The following is a 13,282-nucleotide window of genomic DNA, read 5'->3' as shown; positions in this document are numbered from 1 at the left end:
TTAATAATAATAATAATAATAATAATAATAAATAATAATAATAATAATTTTATTGAACTATCAAAATAATTACATATGAGCACAATAATATAATATGGTAATAAGATTTTGATATTCCAATTAACCAGCTTGACCGTCTTATATAATAATGTATACTGAGTCTTATATAATAATGTATACTAAAAATAGAAAAAGATTTTTAAAAAATTGATATTTTTGAGATTTTTATTCAACATTTATTAACAATGTTTTTTAAAAATAATTCTTCAGATTTTTCAGAAAAAAAAACAGTTATTGGATTGAAAGGAGTATTGTTAAAAATATTGTTAAAAATTACTAGATAAACATTACTAGATATCTAAATAAATAATTACAAAAATATCAATTTTTGAAAATGTCTCGAAACTTTTGACCGGGAATGTAAATAGTATAACATATCTTTAGTATAACATAATTGTTTTTAGATTTGTATCTGGTTCAACTTTTATATACTTCAGCAAAACCATTCTTTCCGTATACGATGGCGACAATTGAGATACTGTACTTGCGAGATACTGTAACTTGAAAATCAATTTTGACTCACAATTTTCAGTTATTTGGTTCGTAAGGAGTTCTTCATGTTCCAACAACAATTCGACTGCCTCTACGAATTCCTGATCAATTGCATGAAGCAGAGCATCTTTAGTTTCAACTCCCATCACAACAAGCAACTCAACCATTTCTAAATGTTCCGCCTCTATGGCCAGCGTGAGGGCACCACGACCCAAACTATCTACACAATTTATGTCTAGCTGTTTTATCTAAAACGTGAAGCATATTAAGAAATTTCGGCCTACCTTAACTCTACGAAATTGTTACTATAATTTCTATGCGCGAATTATTTCCAGAATTTCGTGGATACATTTACAATTAAAGGTCAATTTTAATAAAACTGAACAAAATAAACCCATATAGCACAGAAGATTGAAGCAATATTGCTGTAATGTTGCAATATTGCAGATTGCAATGTAATATTTCAGAGAAATGCAATTTTATTTTCAATAAAATTGTTTATTTTATAATTTATTTATAATTGTTTATTTATAATTACATTTTTGCACAAAAGGAACAGTTTTGTTATAATATATAAAACTTAAGCAAATACACATTTATAAATAATAATTTTATTGAACTATCAAAATAATTACATATGTACATATGAGCACAATAATATAATATGGTAATAAGATTTTGATATTCCATTTAACTAGCTTGACCGTCTTATATAATAATGTATACTGAGGCTAAAATTAGAAAAAGATTTTTAAAAAATTGATATTTTTTAAAATTAACAATAAATTAACATGCCTGCAAAATCAGTAATATACTTGTAATATATTTGTAATATACTTGTAATATTCCACAAAAATTGCAAAACTGTAATTCTTTAATTGTTACAATAATAATAATATAAAAATAATATAAATAATATAAATTTTTACAATATTTATGTAGTACAGTCTTTTAACTTAATAGTCTTTTTATGATATAATAATTAATATAATTCATTTTATATTTAAATAAAACATTGATTGATTTATTATTTGACGGCCACTTCATTAACTAAGTTTTATATTTATTTTAAATATGTAATCAAAAGATTGTATAATATCGAGGATATAATCAATGCATCATTATCGAATAAGACAACAAGCAATTAAGCTGCTGAAAACGATTTATTGAAATATTAATTATGTGATCAATAATATATTTATGCCTGATATGAACGCAAGAATAAACCAGCGCCTGAACTTTATTGATAAATTTCATATCGCCTTTTTTTAATCGATTTCAACTCGAAGTGATTTCGAATTAAAAAGAATCACTGCGATTAACTTAATCCATGATTAACTGTATTATTATTAATGTGGATAATATTTGTAGTTTTGTTTCGGGGCACACACATACATGCTTTTTCCTTAACGAATAAATTTATTCTTTAGAATTAATATTATATTTATTGGAATATTTTATGGTTTTATCATAAAAAATTGCTCTTGAAAAGTACATATCACTAGAAATGTGATTTATAGAAAAATGAAAGTTAGTGAAATATATGTACAGAAGTAGTTTTCATTTTAAAGTCTTCATAAAAAATTTATTCAAATACATTACATTGCAATATTGCTGGAACGTTTTGTTGCAATATAACAAAAAGCGGACATCTTAACATTGTTGGAATTTTGCAATTCAACAACATTTCGCAACCACCATGCAATATTGCAATGTAATGTTTCAGTGAAATCATTCTGCAATGTTTCTGCAATCTTTCTCTGCTGTATGGGAAATTTTATTCTTTAATTTCAGCAAATGTTATGGATTTCGGAAAAGATAGTTTTTCATATTAAAATATTTTTTTTTGCAAAATCAGCGAGGTTATTTATTCCAAAACTTTTTTTTATTTCCATTTTAATCTTTAAATTTTTCTTTAAAATTTACCTTTTTCTTGTTTGCAAGCTGTAAAAGCCTCTTCACGTTAGACAAATCACCTCTCTCTACAGTCAATAGATATTTCTTTTCTTCAAGAGTGAGCGGACGTGGAAGGTGAAGCACATAATCATTTGTGCCCGTAGCTTCCATATTCTTATCGTTCTTCACGTCACTCATTTGTTGAAGCGTTTAGTTCACCTTTTTTACTTTGACAATATGATTACCTTAATAACCATTTAATAACCATTTAAATCGCTTGTGCACCAAAATTATTTCTTTTTTCACCGATGATTACATCGATGGCGTATGACAGAATAGTTTCGCAATGATGATCTCTCGAAGAGAAGACAGTTTAAAATGTTCTTTTGCTCTTGCGCGAGTGTCCATGTCACTTGACATCGATTATATAGAGGATGATGAAAATCGAATTACGCGTATTAATGTAGACCCGGTGAGTTGCGCAGATGGGGATAGTAATACAGCCGCCGTTACCGTGTGATAGTGCACCTGTGCCTGTTGACTAATTTGCTTACCGATATCTCGTTAGCTGTTTAACGGATTGCACTTGCAATAAGAGTGCGTTCGCTAGAAATGAGGGAATGTTGACGAGTAAACCACCAATGTGCTCGGTGCTCGCGGGGGCTAAGCCGGATAATTCCCTATTATTTATGCATTACATAATATTCATAATAGCCTCGGGTATATTGAAATAACAACCCTATCAGGTATGATTTTAGCCTACTTTGAAAATATTCAGTATTCTTTTGATTGTAATTTCTTTGATCCCCCGATAAAAATTTTTCATATAAGAACATTGTAAACATATATAAAACACATATAATATAGGGTGCGTCACCAAAATTCGGAGAAATCGAACAATTTCTTTAAACAAAATGTTTTTAATGAAAAATTAAATATTATTGGGAGTACAAATTAGTTCAATCCGTTTTTTACGTTTTTATTTCAAAACAAAATGAATGAACAGATCAATTAAAGTATTGTCCATCGCTGCCTATTACTATTATATTCTATACTTTTTCCCATTTCTCAGGCAATTTTCGAATTCCATCTCGAAAAAGTGATTCATCTTTGGAGACGAGCCAATTTTCGATTTCTGCGAAAGAAGTGAACCAGTGACTTGCTGCATTCTTCGGAACAACCAGTAAACAGAAGGAGAATGTCCGAAGAATACGGCGGGTGCGGTAAAACATCCCATTTGAGCGTTTCCAAATATTTTTTTATGACTTTAGCGACATGAGGCCGAGCGTTGTCATGAAGAAGAATAACTTTATCATGTCTTTGCTCGTATTCCGGCCGTTTTTCTCGCAATGCACGGTTCAAACGAATCAATTGTAGCCGATACCGATCGCCCGTAATGGAATCGCCAGGTTTCAGCAGCTCATAGTAAACAAGACCCTTTTGATCCCACCAGATACAGAGCATAGGTTTCGAATCATGAATGTTCGGCCGTGGTGTTGATGTTGAGATCGATGGACAACGATTGATTGGCTTAGCGTAATATTTTTTCTTTTTGGGGTTGTCGTAGAATATCCACTTCTCATCTCCAGTCACAATCCGATGCAAAAAACCTTTTCTCTGTTATCTTTGAATCAGCTGTTCCGATTGATTTTGGTTTATCAAAATCATAGTTTTTTTTCGTCAGAAAAGAACCTAATTCGTTCCGACGCTTCGTTTTTCAAAGAATACAATAGCAGATTGCAGCGAGTAACTCGGCTTGTCCTGGCAGCCTTAAAGAGCATCTGTCGTATATTTAATGTGTACGATTTGTATCGAAGGTCCTCCTCGGCAATTCGATGCATTGTTGGCTCTTATACCAACAATTGATGCTAATTTTCGCAACGATTGCCCTGGATCATCCGAAATCAACGTTTGAGCCCTTTCGACTGCGCAGAGGGATCCTCGCAGTGCGTTTTTTCGAGTGACTCTTCTTCGCTGGCTTTGTTGGATTGTTCTAAAGTTATATTTTATCACAACATAAATGGTTGATCTCGGGTATCCAACACTTGTAATACAGATAGGAAGATTGTAATTATTATTTATTACTTCATATACATATTTATCATTTTTGTTCTTTAAAAATTTTATAAACGCATTTTATAAATTATTGTGTCATTTGACATCTTATTTATATGCATTATTTCATGAGCCGTACATACTCTTCTCCCCTCTCCCATCCCTATAGGATATACGGAAAATGCAAGAATTTAAAAAAGTTTTCACTTCATTTTTTAATACGAAATATAAATATTTCAGATTTCTAATATTTTTTTTATAATAGTAGACAGTACAAAAAAAGTTTTTACTTTATGTAGTTTGATATAGTTCGTTTACTTTAACATAGTAAATAATACTTAATAAATTAATTTTTGATAAGTGCGGCGTATATACCGGAGTTACTCTAGTTAAAAATGTATTATATTTATATTACTTATTAAGGATTATTGTTTTTATCAGCTAATGCGGGGGGTATAAATAATTTTTTTTATCCATTTTCCTTTTTATCAAATTTATAAATTAATGAAGCCATCTAGAGGCGGCTAGGTATTGATGCCTAGGGGCGGCAAAATGCTTAATCTCTCACTGAACGAGATAGTATTGCGTAAAATAAATTGCTGTACATTATGTTTAAGTGCTTATTCAATGAGTTTCAAAGTTGACTGAGAAAATATGAAATATGAAATTGTTAAAATAAATGTATATTTAAAAAAAATAATAAAGAAATAAAATTTGATGGAATGACTTACATAGATAACTAACATCTAGATAAGTCGATATGTTTACCGAGAAAAAATATTTTTTGTAACAAAAAATTCACTCTGGGTCAAAAGTACAGTTACATTTTTTATAACTAAAAATGAAAAAAAATTAATAAAAAATTTACACAAATATTGATTCGTTATAAGTGCAATATAGTCAATAATCATGTGGATCATCGGAGAAACATTTGAGTTGTGAAACCAATTGCGATATAGAGAAACAGTTTGTAACCCATTAATGCGGAACAATTCAACATGCATAGAGCGCATTAATAATTCTAATTATGCGGCAGATGAATTCATTATGCATTATGAAATTGTATTAAAATATCCTTTCGTGTGGCTTATCGGTTTTTCCATAGTGGCGAAAATAAAACAGGGAAAGCCGAGAATTATATCATGGCGAGATAGACATTTCAGAGAGAAAGAGTGGAAGAGAGAGAGAGAGAGAGAGAGAGAGAGAGAGAGAGAGAGAAAGAAAGAGGGAGAGGGGGAGAGAGAGAGGGAGAGAGAGAGGGGAGAGAGGGAGAGAGGGAGGGCGAGAAGAGTGAGGAAAAGAGAGATATAAAAATATAGAAAGAGAGAGACAGTGGTAGTTTTTTTTGAGAGAGAGAGAGAGAGAGAGAGAGAGAGAGAGAGAGAGAGAGAGAGTAATTATTAACTGTTTGCATGGCGGTTTCGTTTCTTCTTGGCTATATATAATACATAGTTGCGATCAGACCGATTATTATATTTATATTATTATTCAGTGGCTCATTGTCAGTATCCCAAGAATTTTATATCCAGTCATATCCCAAGATTCTTTTCGGGGAAGGAAGTTTATTAATTTTGTTATCATCTAAACAATTTCTTTAATGAATTGATTTTTTGAAATTTATTAATTAATTATTGTAAAGGTCAGAATGTCCTCTTCTTGTTCCTGATTTTAAACGGAAAAAAAGTATTAGGTTTCATAAAAGTCATAACTTTAACTTTATCTCATTTTCTAAAGAAAGATTTCTTTTTCTAAAGATAGGTAAAATACACTTATATTATATACGAACTTATATTATATACTTATATTATATACTTATATTATATACGAAATGTATAATTATAAATGGAATTATCAAACGTCGCGACGCCAAGTGTTTATCCCTTTGCAATGTTTTTTATATATTTTCGACCTTTCAGAAGTAAAAGAGAGAAAACTGTGTATAAAATGTATAAGTATATATAATATAATAAAATATATAAGTATATTTACAATTCAAATATGTACAATATTTATATAAATAATAATAGAACAAAATTGTGTATAAATTAGATTAGATAAATTAAAATTATACTAACAATTTACAAATTTATTTAAAGCAAGAGTGCATTAATAAATTAAAATCTGAAACGTTAATAACCGAAGACGAGAGCAAAATATATTGTTTGCTCATAGTTTTATTGTTTTTGTTCATACCGCGAACAATGAGTACGGCGAGTGAAAGTAGCGATAATAATATAAGAAAACGCATCCTTTTTCCGCGCTGTTATCTTCCGTCCGGAAGAGGAAAGTTCTTTCAGAGACATCAGGAAAAAGATGATTGCTGGCGACGGTGAAGAAAAACGACCGATGAAAGGTAGTATCAGCGCAATAAATCGGAGCCACGATTGCAGATGCATCTCAGTGCCTCCTCTTGTTCTTCGAACTTACTTCTTATTTTATGCGGAATTTTATGCAGTATCGAAATGACATTATGTGTCGGAGAATTGAGGATACTATGGTTATTGCTGACCCTGACATTCCTTCTTGATAGCACATCAGCGATGAGAAAGGTCAGCAAAGCTCCAGCTGGATTCCGATATTCCAAGGATTTAATTGCAGAGGCTACGAATCATAAAGGTGAATTATAACTGTTATTTTGTTTATAAAATATAAATAATAAAGAAAATAAATTTACATAACTAAATAAGATCATACATCTTACATTTACTAAATAAGATTTAATAAATGAAATATTTAATATAAAGAAATAAAGCAAATATTGCTAAATTTTAACTGCGAAAATTATAATATTTTTTGCAGGATTATTTTTTGTCTTTATTTTGCATCTCTCTTTTATCCAATAGCAAATGAAATAATTGTTTATGACATTGATAAGCAGAAATTCAATAGTAAAGCTTACGGTGAATTATACGGATCTGCCGCCGATCGTGCTAATTCATACGTCAGAGAATTACAAGCGCACTCGATACTTGTACTGTTTCAATATGTCGCATTTGCAGCATTTAAATCTTTAACAATTGATTCGGATCCATTTTTATTTTTGATACCATTACAATTCAAACAATTTTATTGAAATATATACATTATTTATATATATTATATGAAATGTACATATAGCAAAATATTCAAATGTTCAAGTACTATTGACAGTAAAGTTCTTACATTTTTTTTACATTTCTTACATTTTAAAGTTTTTACACTATTACTTTTTTGTTAACGAAAAAGTAAACAATTACATGAAAAGTATGATTTTGTTATCTAAAAATTTAGTTTATAGATACAGATCTGAAAAGAAACATTATTAGACCATTAAAATAATGTAGGATGCTCAAGCTGATTACTAAAATGTTAAAATTTCTTTTTGCAGCATTGCTCCCTGTACTTAAATATATTTCCTACATAATTACTTTGATAGTCAAACAAAATTATTTTCAGATCTGTATCTGTAAGACTTCAACAAAATTGTTCTTTCCGCATAATTTTTTTTCCGATATTTCTTTTTTGTTTACCTCGAACTGAAAACTACGATATTTGCAAGATGATAACGGATGATCTTGAATCCTGAATGAGAAGCGAAAAGAGTTTAATTTATTCTAATTTTGTTTCTTAGGGTAAATAATCTCTTTTTTGACGCACAAATCATTCATTAAATGAAAGCGAGAGAGTTGTTTCTCATCGACAATAAAGATTCAGTATAGCTTTATTTATATTTTATTATATATTTCGAACAGGCGACGACCGACATCATGAGGAGGGTGCTGGCTCAAAGCATGACGAGGATCATCACAACGTGCACGGTCATAAGGATGATAAGGTATCTGTAACACTTCGTTTTCCAGCTATCGACGTTCAGGCCGTTGTCATCTATGCGTTGTCAACGCATTTTCTTTCTTTTTTTATTATTTGTAATATAATCACTACAAGGCTTCACGTTCTCCTAGTTCACAATTACGGGAATATATTGCATAGTTTTTCTTTTTTTGTACTAATATTATATCTGAAGAACAAGACAGGCTTCGATTTATAAAAAGCATTTGGCGCGCAATTGTAAAGTATAATATTTCATCTCTTTGTATTGAATATTTCTCGATATTGTTTTATATTTCTGCAAATTCCTCTCACTGCAGTTTTTCAATAGAACGGAAACTTCAGCCACAAGCCACAATGTCTGACAGTGTGTTTGTCAAGCTATAAGTAATATATCTTTGTTCTTCATTGTCCCTTATTATTATTATCATGTCAATCCTTTAACTCTCTGGAACTGACAATAATTTTTTACTCAAGTATCAACTTTATAAATATACTATCAACTTTATAAAAAAACAGCAAAAAAAGACAATTTTTTTTTTCTTCTCATAGAGTTCTAAGAATTTTTTCAGAATTTTTTATTAACTTTTTAGTACTGCATTTCCTTATTGGCAATTATTTTTACCAATATGAGAAAATGCAGTACTAAAAAATTATGAAAAAATTCTCAACACTCTATGAGAAAAAAATAAATAATTCTTGTCTCTTGCTGTTTTTTTATAAAGTTGATAATATTTGAGTAAAAAATTATTGAAAATCAATATTCGATGATTTTTATTAATTAATATCTTGTTAACTATTGCAAAAATTGCATAGTAGAGGACTCATTGTCAGTTTAGTCCGTTCTACTAGCATATGAAAATTTGGCGGTAATTCTGCGATATTCTGTATGTATGCGCGCGCGCGCGCGCGCGCGCGTGTGTGTGTGTGTGTGTGTGTGTGTGAGAGAGAGAGAGAGAGAGAGAGAGAGAGAGAGAGTGTGTGTGTGTGTGTGTGCGCGTGCGCGTGTACACAATATTTTTTAACTTATCAATAACGTATAATTATTGATTGGAAAAGGGTTACAAAGCTTTCCACGAATTTGAGAAAAGTGATAAGGGACACCATGACAAGGAGAAACACAAGCAAGAATATGACGAGGAAGATGGCGAGGAGAAAAAGAATCACGAAGAAGCTGGCCATTATGGTGAGGAGCATCATGGCGAGGACGGTGAAAAGAAAGCAAAATTTGGCGAAGAGGGCAAGCATCAAAAGGGACATAGTACAAAAGGAGAACATAGTGTCTTTAAGAAGGTACAAATCATATAATGTACGCATCTCATTGATCAACACGATTACGTATTGTATATTTCAAATATTTCAGATTAATCTGTTTTATTAATATCCATTGTAATTTAGAAAATATATTCATTATATTAATCACAATACCAATTGTGGTTAATATAATGAAAAATAAAATAGAATATATACTTAAATATTAAAGCTTTCAAGATTACAAGATCAAGCCGTTTCAACAAGGCTTCTATTCGACATGACTATCTGGGCTTCCGTTGTATTTAACTTCTATACTTTGAGTTATATGTGTTAACAGGTTGCATCAATATGATTAGTAATTCTCTTCCAGAATTATTTTGAAAAATTATAATTAATGTTTCATTTTTTAATTTGTATAGTTATCCTACTAAAATGATTTATTAAAAATAAACATTATTATAAATGTATTTAATAATGTATTTATTTTGCAAAATGAAAAAAAATATATACATACATACTATATTACAATTATTAATATAAACGTTTTTAATATAAATAAAATTCTAATATTTGTGAAAATTTTAAATTTACATGTAAATTGTGTCCAGGATGAATATGAGAAGAAGCACGATTTTTATGACGAATATCACGAGGATGGAGGAAGCGAAAAACATGGTGGTTGGCATGAAGAACATGAGGGCAAGAAGGGTGGACATGAAAAGAAGGGTCATTTGCAATCCGGACATCACGAGGTCATTATTTATTAAAAGTATTATAGTTATAATAGTCGTAATTATCATACTTATTAATATTAATAACTATATTAATATTAATATTAATAATAATAATTAATATTAATAATGATCCTAATTATTAAAGTTATTTTCTTTATCATTGAAATGTTTACAACGTCATCAATCCGACAGCGATTTCATTTTTATTTCAGGGTCATCATGGTGGACATAAAAAGCATGAGGGAGGTCATCATCATCACGAGAAGAAAGGCCATAAATCGGCAGAGGGACACGATAGTCATCATCAACATGATGAGAAACACGGCCATAAAAACGGACATGCATCAGGATATAAATGGTCGAAATCAAATCATCATTGATAAAATGCGACAAATCTTATATTTACATTCACAATTGTCAAATGCGTTTTATTTACGTCCGATTTCTTGAAAATTTTGCGGATAGATTGAAGTTGTATATTTGGAACAGTATTATTGAGTGACAAGTACATGTGCATTGAGCTTATTAATTGTTCATTACTCGAGTGGACACTTACGCTTTATAAATTCATTAAATGTTTAATACTATATACATTATTATATTTAGCACAAATTGGTAAATTTATATACAATTAAAAAATTTTTTCTTGTATTTATTTTCATCTGAAGAGTATATAAAATATTATTAATCTTTATTTAATTGTAAAACATAAAATAATGAAAATTGTGATGTTGGATTGTCACATACATATGACACGAGTAATTACGTTAAAAAGACCATGTATGTAATAATGTAGGATTAAGAAGACTTATGATGACAACAACAATCTTATGCTTGTCGTCAAGCAAGTAACATACAAATTTATTGCTAGATTTTTACAATTATATAGGTTTATGTAATATATGTATAATATATATATTTAAATATAAACATAAATAAAAATATATATAATATAATAAATGTATAGTCATCTCTCTTACCTTATAGAGCGAGTATAATTTCTTGAATATTGCGTCGTATTGTCACTTTTTTTATTAACTCTGATCGATGGGAAAAGTGAAAATCTTAGCATAAAACTAGTCGCGCTTCAATGCACGTTGTATTGTGCGATTAAACAATTCGTACATTTTGAGGCAAATGTATGGCATCAAAGTAATCTTGCGAGTCTTCGTTTTCTTCAGCAAAGCTAAAATTCTCACTTTTATCTTATTTTAGCATTTTTATTTATGCTTAAACTTGATTTTAATTTTAATTACGATCCTATTTAGGCAATTGCAATTAAATTTTTTCTGAGATTAATATCCTATCATATATCCCATCATTTAGCATAAATTTGATTAAAAATTTGAGAGCTATAAAAGGATAAAAGGCTAAAAGGATTATTTTTTATATTATCTAGTGAAAATACAAATCGTTTTCGATCTTTATAGTGTGTATACGTATGTTATTATTTCGTATTATCTTTGTTTCTATTATCTAGTGTTTCTATAATTAATTAATATTTTGCGATGTATTAACACAATTATTTCGTGTGGTATATAATCTTGCTATAATGTAAGTATATTACCGAGAGAGGATTGATCGAAACATAATTGTGCCTGATGGCTCTATTTTTTGATAAATTTACTATCAAATTTCTGATAATCGATTATTGTATGTATATCTGCCAATGTTATGTACAGTGATTAGCTTAATTTTAATGCAAATTTATTTAGATGCTGCTAAGTAATTGTTCTTCAAGTTCGCGAGCATAACGATGAACGAACACACACAGAAAGAATAATTTAACAAAAGTATTTAAAAATTTAGTTAGATATAGATCTGAAAATAATTTTGTTGTATTAAAACTACAAAATAATTATGTAGAACGCGTGAAATAATGCAGACGTTTAATCAGCTTAAAGATTTTTTTGTTATTTCCATAATTATTTTGATGGTATAACAAAATTATTTTCAGCTTTGTTTCCGATTAAAAAAAAATTTCAGATATTTTAGCAAAATCATTCTTTAATAATAGAATAGATAATAATTAAAATGTATACAAACTAAATAAAAATTTATTAATTTAAATTATAAAATTGAAATAATAATAACATTAAAACAAACAAAATTAAAATGACATCTCAAATTAATTACCTATGTTATGATCGCAACATATAATATATTAACATTACTCCTAAAATTGCAAGTAAAATTAATTTATTTGTTATTAAAACTGTAAAGTTTTCAATTGGACATATGTATATGTTTACAGCTAAAGAAATGAAATTAAGATATGCTCACAAATATTGTACAAAGAAAACGATTTTTTATATATATATATATATATATAATTTGTTGTATATTATATAATTATATATATAAAAAAGAGAAACAAACCTATTACGTTTGCTACTTCTATTATTATCATCAAGGAATTTTTGAGAAGTCTTTAATTTGCATGAGGCTGAAAAAGTAAGGGAGTCATTTCATACGATGTTTCCGCCTTTTCGAATCTCCCGTCGATTTTTACGAAGTCGCATGTTAAATTTCACGAAAATAAGAAAGATCGCTGTGTATAATATTGAGATTAATAATATTGAGATTAGAAAGCATCCATCGCAAATACCATTGGGACGATAGGTCTATATATATAGGGGATTGCATTGAGAAACTGTTAAAAATGATTATTTGCCTACATGATAGTTAAAAAACTGTCAAAATGCTTCATGTGCCTGACGAAGTTCATGAATTTCGTTTCCAAGATGGCGAGAAGAACTGATTTCATGGTCGTATTCGATGTGTATTTTATGTGACATCTAGTACTTAAAATTACAGATTACTTTTTGTCCAAAATCATAAATTTGTAGATTCTTTGGCTAAGAAAACTGATGTTTTTTTCTTTGATACTGATTGATGAAAGTAATTATTTCTCGCAAGTTTTCAATTTTTAACATTATAGATCTTTTATTGCTCTTATTTTCATGTATTTATTAAATATATAT

General features: G+C 29.1%; 2 protein-coding genes across 2 annotated transcripts in view; one reads left to right on the top strand and one right to left on the bottom strand.

The window, feature by feature from the left end:
- Nucleotides 1–2,646, bottom strand: part of LOC108688627 (transient-receptor-potential-like protein) — a 10,447-nt gene extending 7,801 nt beyond the window's left edge. The window contains exons 1-2 of the mRNA XM_018194967.1: nt 2,479–2,646; nt 584–800 (exon numbers count right to left, since the gene is read on the bottom strand). Of these exons, the coding sequence (XP_018050456.1) occupies nt 584–800; nt 2,479–2,646 (385 nt within the window). The remainder of the gene's footprint in view (nt 1–583; nt 801–2,478) is intronic.
- Nucleotides 2,647–6,965: 4,319 nt separating this feature from the next.
- Nucleotides 6,966–10,678, top strand: LOC108688609 (histidine-rich glycoprotein-like). The gene is made up of 5 exons (XM_018194937.1): nt 6,966–7,119; nt 8,235–8,317; nt 9,370–9,603; nt 10,173–10,316; nt 10,511–10,678. The coding sequence occupies exons 1-5, from the start codon at nt 6,966–6,968 to the stop codon at nt 10,676–10,678; spliced, it is 783 nt and encodes a 260-aa protein (XP_018050426.1).
- Nucleotides 10,679–13,282: the final 2,604 nt, after the last annotated feature.

This window comes from Atta colombica, unplaced genomic scaffold (assembly GCF_001594045.1).
Source record: "Atta colombica isolate Treedump-2 unplaced genomic scaffold, Acol1.0 scaffold236, whole genome shotgun sequence".
Lineage (NCBI taxonomy): Eukaryota > Metazoa > Arthropoda > Insecta > Hymenoptera > Formicidae > Atta > Atta colombica.
Note: the sequence above shows the minus strand (reverse complement) of the source record. Positions and strands in the feature narration are given on the sequence as shown.